At 61.3% G+C, this 9,325-nt stretch overlaps 1 protein-coding gene across 1 annotated transcript; it reads left to right on the top strand.

Annotated features, from left to right (window-relative positions):
* The first annotated feature begins 5,175 nt into the window (after positions 1–5,175).
* Positions 5,176–8,175, top strand: LOC118018097 (beta-lactoglobulin-1-like). Its single transcript, XM_035016570.1, has 5 exons — positions 5,176–5,271; positions 5,664–5,803; positions 6,130–6,203; positions 7,433–7,543; positions 8,060–8,175. Exons 1-5 carry the CDS (start codon positions 5,176–5,178, stop codon positions 8,173–8,175), a joined length of 537 nt encoding a protein of 178 aa, XP_034872461.1.
* The last annotated feature ends 1,150 nt before the right edge of the window (positions 8,176–9,325 follow it).

The raw sequence follows: 9,325 nt of genomic DNA, 5'->3' as shown, positions 1-9,325 counted from the left end.
GACGCACCTCCATGCACACGCGTGCACGTGAGCACGCAGACACACGTATGCACATCCATGTACACTTGTGCACGTGAGCACGCAGACACACGTGCACGCAGACGCACCTCCATGCGCACGCGTGCACGTGAGCACGTGGACACACGGGCGCACATCCATGTGCACACGAGCACATGGACACACGTGCGCACAGACGCACAGAAAGGCACACATGCACAGACACATGCACCAGAGCAGGACGATGCCACTTGCACTTCGGTGGAAAGTTCTGGGAGCAGAATGGAGAAGGAACGAGGGACAAGGAACGCAGGGACGCTTCGGGGTTTCAGTCAGGGGACTCCTCCCCTGGAACGAGGGAAGGGACGGCAGCACCAGAGGGAGGAGGTGGCTGTGGGACGTGCGGGGTGGGGGCAAGCTGCCCGGGCTGTGTGGGTAGCAGATGAAAGGGCACAGAGGGTCAGTGGGGTCTCCCAGGGTCTCACCAGGAGCACTGATGGGACCACGGAAGCAGGAGTCAGGGTACACTTGAGGGGGAGATCAATCCAGCCTGTGAGGGGTGAGGGAGCCACAGTGGGCGCTGCGGGCAGCTCGGAGGGGCATTGGGGCAGGCTGGATGCTTTGCCTGGAGTCCAGGAGGTCCGGGGGGAACATCGGCCCCGAGGTGAGAGTGAGGGGGGCCAGGGCCGGTCCGGGGCTCCCAGGGCGGGCGCTGTGAGAGGCTGGGAGGGCACACAGGAGGCCACCCTCTCATCTCCCAGGCTCCTAACTCAGAGATGTGCCACTTCCCGCTCCGGTAACACTTCCAGACAGGGCTCTCGGAAGGAGCCAAACCCAAGGGCTAATTATACATAATGAAGAGCATCCATTCACAGGATCCAAACAAAACGATTTAATCACCACCTAAACTGCAAAGCCCAGGGGCCTTTGTGAAGGTGACGGAGGGCAGGACCCTGTCTCCAGGTCGGCCCAGAGCCAGGGATGCACAGGCAGCCAGAGGGCCAGGAGCAGAAGGGGGGTCCCCGGGCATGCCGCTGGCCCTGCTGGCCGCAGGGCTGAGCCTGCTCCTCATGCTGTGCGGACTCCTGCCCACCCAGAAGAGGCGAGAGCCCGGTGGGGTGGAGCACGTGTGTGTCCCATGCTCCCAACCCCCAGTGGTCTGTGATCACCCAGTGGCCTGTGACCAGAGTCCCCGCTCTTGTGTCTCGGGCGACTGCCGGGCAGAGGAGGGATGTGAGTGTGGGCTCACTCCCTGTGGCAGGGTGGGGCATCCTCCTGCCCTCAGGGATGGGGGACTCTACCCCGTGTTCACCTCCCGCTGAGAGCTACGTACCCCCTCCCCCAGCCTTTAGGAAACTGGTACATAAAGTGCAGGGCAGGGAACATGCCAATCCCCAAGGAGAGGAGCCGCCAGCTGCACCCCTTCGTGTCGGTGATCTGCCGTCTGGGCAAGCTGGGATTCTGGATGGGCCTCCAGGGCGCCTCAGTGCGGGCTTCCCCGCCCCCCACCCCGGTTCCCGTGGGGCCGCCCCGGTCAGTGGCTCTGCTTCAAGGCTCCCAAAGGCTCCCAGTGGCCTCACTCCCGCCCCCTCAGGGCTGGTGCTCCTGGGAAGGCCAAGGGCTTGTCATTTCCATGTAGGAACAGAGAAGGATTTTGCTCACAGCTGTGGGGTCAGTGGGTGAGCCAGGTGGGAGCCAAGCAGATGGAGGTTTGAGAGGTTGATCGATTCAGGAGATCCATTTGAAGAACACGAAGATTGGAGACCCCCCCTCGCCAGGGCCTGTCCCAGGGCCTTGACAGCACCAGGAAGAGAAGTGCATGAAGCTCATCAGCGGGAAATGGCCCCAGGTCCTCCTGCCCGGCCCCTCTTCCGGCTGGTACCACAGGGCGCACAGGAAGGGGGCTTGTGGGGTCCATTGGAGGGGTCCTGGGAGCCTTGTCTGGCCAGCAATGGGGAGGATGGGCCAGGAGTTCAGAGGTGTTCTAGGGGCTGGCAGAGACCCCAGGCTGGGCTGTGTGGGGTCCTGTTCAGGACATTAGATCCTGACCAGCCCCCTCCACCTGTCAACTTTACCTGCCTGACCCCTCCATCCCATGCAAACTTGTGGTGGCCCCCTGGCTCCAGGCCTGGGCTCTGGGACAGGCCTCCAGGGGCCGGGCAGGCAGAGTTGAAGGGCATGGATGGGAGCAGAGGAGGGAGGGGCCGTCCCAGAATGAGGGGGCACCCTGAGGGTGGAGTGGGGAAGGTCTGGGCTTGTGTTGGGGACATAGGCCCACTGCTCATACTCCAGGAAGCCTGTCGGATACGCACGGTACAAACTGCCCCCGGACGAAGGGCTTTCCCCGGCACCTTCAGCCCCGGTGAGTGGCCCGCGCACATTCTCTTTCTAAGCAGATGGCGGTGTGGTCCTGAGCCTCGTGTCACCTGCAGCTGAGGGACACGGTATCTTCATCAGCTTCCTGCCAGGGAAGCTGCACCCATCACATACTCCGGGAGCAGGATGGACAGAACGCACTCACAGATGGCGATGCTCATCGGAGCGTCTGGCTCTGTCGGAGTCTGCGGGGCCAGCCAAGAGCTGGAGGCTGGGCATAGCCTCTGGGGGTGTCAGCCTCCTGCCAGTCCCCAGCCCCGCTGCTCTGAGCCCTGCCTGGGGGGATTTTGTCCACCATCTGCAATTACCATTCCTGCTGCCCAGCGCCATGTCCACTCAGGGGCGTGCCCAGCCCCCCACTTCGGAGACCCCCTGCTCTTTCCTCCTGCAGTCAGCCACTGGTGTGGCCGTGCCCTAGCCTAGGGACTCTGAACAGGGCCCCCAGGGGACACTGGGCAATGTCTGGAGACACTGTGGCTGTCATGATGAGGGAGGCAGATGTGGAGGCCAGGGATATCCCTCAGCGTCCTGCGGAGCACAGGATGGGCTTCACCACCAAATGTCCTCCTGCCCGGGTTGAGGACCCCTGCTGGAGAGCTTATCAAACCAGAAGCCCCATCAGAGCTGCATCTTGATTTTGAGACTATGACGCTCAGACAAACTTGCTTTTACATTTCTGCCAAAGCTGGGGCACCTGGGCAGCTCAGTCGGTGAAGCATCTGCCTTCGGCTCAGGTCATGAACCCGGGGTCCTGGGATCGAGCCCCTTGTCGTGCTCCCCACTCAGTGGGGAGTCTGCTTCTCCCTCTGCTCCTCCCCCACTCGTGCTCCCTCTCAAATAAATAAATAAAATCTTTTTTAAAAAACTCTCCCAAAGTTCCCCAGCGCTTCCACTCCAGAATGCACCGTGGACCACCTCCGTGGCCCCTGTCCTGTCAGCAGCCCCTGCCCACTGCCCACGTCCACCGACACCGCATGTACCCACCCTCAGCCCCGAGCCAGGCTCTGTGCCCACAAGTCCCAAGCTAGTTAGGGCCTGGGCTGGAGCAGGGAGATACAACAGAGAGACCCCCACTGGGTGCCCACGTGATGACCACAGACTCCTCCCACGAGTCCTCTCGTCACCTCCCTGCCCCCGGCTTTAGGCAGCATTTCACATGTTCCCTGCTGGCCTCCCTCTCAGGATGTCTGGCTGCGGGATGCCCTAGCCCTGGGCATGACCCTGAGGACAATCTGGAGCCCCCTGCCCAAGAGAGGGCCCCCAATGTGGGCTGGCTGGCCTGCCTTGACTTCGAAGACCCACCTTTTCCATCTGGCCCACACCCTGGATGAGAACCGGAGGCCCTGAGAACCTTCCAGGAGCTTGTGGGGAGCAAAGAGATAAAGCGGACAGATCTCCCTGGTAATGAGCACGGTCCTGCTCCCCTCTCCCGTCCTGGAACCAGGGGTCAACCCGGGAGCTCTCTGCCAGGCGTTCGCCCGCGGGGCTGTCTGTCTGGACAGGTATCTGTTCCAGCGAGCACTCAGCAGAGACCCCCCAGGATGCCACCCACCAGCCACCAGCTCCCATCCTCCTGCAGCCAACGCCAGGCTCCTCGGGACTACGCCATGGCTGTGGGGCGTGGAGACATTGGCCACTGCAAAGGTTTCCGAAGCTGACACCCAGCGGGACAGTGACACCTTGACCCTTCCCTGGAAAACATGAGGCTTCCCCGGGGCAGCCCCTCCCCCCCCCCAGGTCTCCAGAAGGACCAAATGAAGGATCCACTCCCAGGAGGCCCTAGAGGAGTCGGATCCACAGACACAGGGAGCAGGAGTGGGGTCCCGGGGGCTTGGAATAGGGCTTAGGGGACAGAGTCCAGTGTGGGAAGATGACCAGGTTCTGGGGACGGACAGAGGGACGGTGCACAACAGTGTGAATGCACGGACGCCCCTGAGCTGTGAATTTAAAAGAGGGTAAGAGGGTAAATTTTATGTCATGTGTATTTTCCCACAATAAACAATTTTCAAAAAACATTTCACCCGAGCATGGTGGGTCCGTCCCTGCCTCAGCGGGTCTGAAAAGTGCTCCAGGAGATTTCAATGAACCCTCAAGTTTCCTAAATAATGGATGGGGACCATCAGGATTCCTCCCTTTTGGTTCACAGAGAAGGTGAAGGGGATCACATCTGCATTTGCATCTTCTATCCAGTAGCTGAGTAGGTGGCGGCAGCGGGGAAGGGAGACCAGTCCTAATCGTTTTGCCCACTGGACGAAACTCCGTGTGGTCCGCAAGTACAGAGATGCTGCTGGGAACACAAAGAGAAGGTGATTTAAGAGGTCATTCCTGGGTGAAGGTGAAGTTGTCAAGGTCGTCTGGACACACTTTGGTGACCCAGGTTTCCCAATGGGGGTGCTGCCTGGGCCCCTGCTGCCAAATGGCACAGAGCTGGGGAACACAGAGGAGGCGGGGCTGTGGGGAGATGAGCAGGTTCAGCTTCCTCAGAGGAAGTGTTCCTGACGCCGGCGGCCAGCCCGCACCCACTGGGCCCCAGAGCCTCCCCTCTGGGGCCTGCCAGGAACTGTCCAGGCCCCAGGGACACAGGGACCTTCCTGTTCCCACTTAGAGGAAGAAGGCCTCCTATTGTCCCGGTGGAGGAAGCCCCCTGAGGGTCTGGGGCTGAGCCACGGGGGATTCGGGGAACTGCGTGGCCGGGGGCCCAGACGGTGCTGGCTTGCGGGGCCCCCGCCCCCATAAAAGGGCCCGAGCCTGCTGCCCGGCCTTCCTCACTCCCGGGAGCTCAGCGCAACCACAGCCGCAGCCATGAAGTGCCTCCTGCTCGCCCTGGGCCTGGCCCTCGTGTGTGGCATCCAGGCCATCGTCATCCCCCAGACCATGGAGAACCTGGACCTCCAGAAGGTGGGAGGACGGCTGGGGTGGGGGTGAGCTGCAGGGTGGGCAGGGCAGTGGGGCCTCAGCAGGGAACACGGGCACGAGCAGAACCCACGACGTCGGGAAACCCCCACCAGGCTCTCCGTCTTCAGGGCGGCTTGTCTCTTGGTTTCCCAAGACCCAGAAGGTTCTAGGGAACTCGTATGATGTGTATTCAGACCCACCTGGGGAACACAGGCATGTTAATTCAAGTGTGGAAATCGTGCAGCCCAGTGTCTGGTCGATGGCCGAGGGTCGTCCAGAGCTTACTGACGGCCACCCCAGTTAGACTGGGCCGCCGGCCGGGGTGTGAGGGCGAGCTCCCCGTGGGGCTGGGGCTCCTTCCCGCCCCCGATGGCAGCTCAAGGCCCCCTCCGCAGGTGGCTGGGACGTGGCACTCCGTGGCCACGGCGGCCAGCGACATCTCCCTCCTGGACGCCAAGACCGCCCCCCTGAGGGTGTACGTCCAGGAGCTGAGACCCACCCCTGAGGACAACCTGGAGATCATTCTGCACAAATGGTGGGTGTGCCCCCCACCCTGGGGTTGGGGGCCGGCGAGGGCCTGGCTCCTGGACGGGCAGGTGGGCGGGCAGGGCAGGGTCCTGATGGGAGCCGGCGCCCTGTGGGTGGTTCCTGGTGCCCTCGGAGCCCCCGCCCTGGGCTCTGAGCCAACAGGCTGACCACACAGGGCGGCCCCGGGTCAGTGTGCAGAGAGGCCTGTGTGGAGGCCGGCTGGTCAGCTGTGGGGCGCGGCCCCGGGGGCCCGGGCAGGTCCTGCCGCGAGCCCTGTCTGCTAAGGACAGCTCAAGTTCAGTGTTGCCCCCCAATGCTATCACCACCTTTCAGGGAAGGCAACAAGTGTGTTGAGAAGAAGGTCCTTGCAGAGAAAACTGAGCATGCAGCCAAGTTCAACATCAACTGTGAGTGTCCCCAGCCCCATGGGCTGGCTCTGAGCTGCACACGCCACAGCTGTCCCTGGGAGGCTGCTGTCCTTGCCAGTGGGAGCGTGAGGTGGGAGAGTGCTCGGGGCTGCCTGGCTCTGACTCAGGGAGCGCTCTGCCCAAGCCCTGGGCCAATGAGCCTCTCGTGTGTGTGTGTGTGTGTGTGTGTGTGTGTGTGTGTGTTCAACAAGAGCTTCCTCCCCCACGATTGTTCGATTGTTCTCGGAGTCTCTTCGGGCCCACACGGAGCAGGGCCACCTCCTGCTCTCTCTGGATGGCTGCGACTCACACCTCGTGCTGAGCTCCTGGACTCTGCTGCATGAGGGGGACGCAGAGCACCTTCTTCTACTGCATTCTCTGTCACAAATTGCAACGTTCGGCGGGGGGGGGGTGGTTGTGAATTATAAAAAACACAAATGGAGAACTTAGTGGTAAAATTGAAACAAAGGATGCATAGAAATTTCTTCTGGGTGTTTCCTCAGCAAATTCTATTTGTTTCTCACACTTAAGACTTGCTCTGGGGGGCACCTGGGTGGCTCAGTCGTTAAGCGTCTGCCTTCGGCTCAGGTCATGATCCCAGGGTCCTGGGATTGAGCCCCGCATCGGGCTCCCTGCTCAGCGGGAAGCCTGCTTCTCCCTCTCCCTCTCCCCCTGCTTGTGCTCCTGCTCTCACTGCATCTCTCTCTGTCAAATAGATAAATAAAATCTTAAAAAAAAAGAAGACTTGCTCTGGGCCACCCTGACCCTCCTTCTCCTCTTCAGAACCCGTCACGCTCCAGGGCCTGGATCTTCTGCCCCTTTGCTCCCCAGGCCTCTCCTTCCTGTGCTCATCATGCCTCCCCTTCACCTCCCCCTTACCTCCAACTCCTCCCTGCCACACGGGAATGCTTAGCTGCAGCTCTCCTGCTCCAAGCCTCGCCTCCTCCCCTCTGCTGTCTCCCCCCCTCCCCGCCCACCTGACAGCTACACACCTGGCCGGCCACACACCAGACCTCTCACCTTCAGCGGGTCTTTGTGCTCCACCACCCTGCCTCTCCTCTCCCTTTCCTCTCCTGCTGCCTCTGGCCATTCCTGCACCTGGTGCCGCCCCGTGGGGGCTGCAGGACAGGGGTCCAGGTGACTGTAGGAACGGCCCCCCAGCACCCGTGAGGGACGCTCCTGCTGGACAGGACTCCATCCTCACTTTGGTCCTTCTCTTCTCTCCCCAGATCTGGGGGAGAACACGGTCTTCGTGCTCGACACGGACTACAAGAACTACCTGTTCTTCTGCGTGGAGAACACGGACGCGCCCGAGCAGAGACTGACGTGCCAGCACCTGGGTGTGCACTGACGATGCGCGGGGTCACCCTGAGTGGGACGGCGGCTAAGGACCCCTGGCCGGCACCGTGGGCACCCAGGGAGCAGACTGTGCAACATCCTAGTGGCCTGAGGGCCCGGGGGTGGCCCGTCTGTCTCTAGGGGTGGCTAAGTCCGCTCACATTGCCTCAGAAATCGGGGAGAGAGGGGCCAGGATGGCTGCTGGGTCAAGGGGCTGGATTTAGTGTCACCGGCTTGGTTAAAAGATGAATTAGAAGCTTTAGTTGGTGGTAATGTTCTTATTGAAATGCAAGCCCGTGAAACCCGTAGCACAAGGCGGAGACATTCCTGGTTTGCCCGAATGAAGCCCTTTCTGGGGGGTTATATACACACATCCTCGGTCAGCACATCAGCTATGCTGGGTGAGACCCGACAGCCTAGGGTGCTGGGCCCTCTCCTCCTGTCCACACACCGTCCCGGGAGGAAGGGGAGGGGACAGGGACCCTGGAGCCCAGGGACTGACCTACCGCCCCCCACAGCCAAGACCCTGAAGGTCGACAACCAGGTCATGGAGAAATTCAACAGAGCCCTCGAGACTCTACCCGTGCACATGCGGATCATCCTGGACCTGACCCAGGGCAAGGGTGAGCTCTAGCCCGCAGCAGCCACCCCCGCCCCCCACGTGCTGTCCCAGCTCTGGCTCCCGTCTGGGTTCTAGAGACATCAGGGCAGCATCTTCCTTCACTGGTGGCCCCCATTCCCCAGACCCCCCAGCTTGGGGGGTGGGAGGTGCAGAGCCCCTGAGGCAGGGTCTCCAGCCCCATCCCTCTGCCACACCCCTCTGGGCCCAGGGCTGTCCTGGCGACTTGTGACCCCCCCCCATGGCTCTCCCTCCCCCCAACAGAGCAGTGCCGCGTCTAGGTGAGCTCCTGCCTGACCTGCCTCCTGGGGTAACGTACCAGCCCTGCCCCCACGTCCTGGGCACATGCATGGTGGGAGGCATCCCAGGGGACCCCAGCTCCCCTGGTCCCTCTTCAGGAATGGCTGGGACCTCCTGGTGTCCCTCCTGGTGACCACCGGGGCCAGGCTGGCAATGCCAGTCAAGTGCTTGGCTCTGTCCTAGAACCACTTAGGTCCAAGCATGTGCCCTCCTGTGGGACCCCGTGCTTTCTTTTGGGGTTCAGGTTGTTGTTTTAAGGAGGTGGAGGGGAAACAGGATGGGGAGGGGGTTGGGTGATGGTTGGGTGGCAGAGAAAGCCGAGAATGTGTAGGCCAGGGGCCGCATTATTAAGGGGAGATGTCCTCGCCACCCCCACCCCTGTCCCCTCTCCCCCAACAGCGTGCTCTCTGCCTTTGTCTGTTTTAGTGACCTGCAAAACCCCATTGCTTGCCTCCCCCACAGGAGAAACCAGACCCTGCCCGCCCACCCCAGAAGGCAGAAGTTTCCTTGTCCTTTCGAAGAAGAAGCCTGCCACCCTGTCTTGTCCTCTTCCTCCTTCCTGGGTCTGTGTGCTCAGGCTGGGAGCCTACTCTCTGAGGACCCTAAATAAAGTTGCATGACCTTCCCTCTGTGAAGTGTGTTGTTGGGGGGGCCTGTGGGTTATGGTGCCTTGGGCTCTGCTGGCGTTTTCGGGGGGTTCCGGAGGGGACCAGCTCCTGGGGGTAAATTTCCTCTGGTTTCTCATCCACAGAACAGGAGAATCCACTTGCACAAAATTTGTAAACTATCTAGAAACTATCAGAATCAATGAGCTAGGAGGAAAACTCATAGCCCTTAGTCCTTAAATTAGTTAGCTAAAGGAAAC

The sequence above is a fragment of the Mirounga leonina genome, unplaced genomic scaffold, assembly GCF_011800145.1.
Source record: "Mirounga leonina isolate KUSES-001 unplaced genomic scaffold, KU_Mleo_1.0 Mir_170, whole genome shotgun sequence".
Lineage (NCBI taxonomy): Eukaryota > Metazoa > Chordata > Mammalia > Carnivora > Phocidae > Mirounga > Mirounga leonina.
The sequence above is the reverse complement of the archived record's forward strand: the minus strand, read 5'-3'. Positions and strand labels throughout refer to the sequence as shown.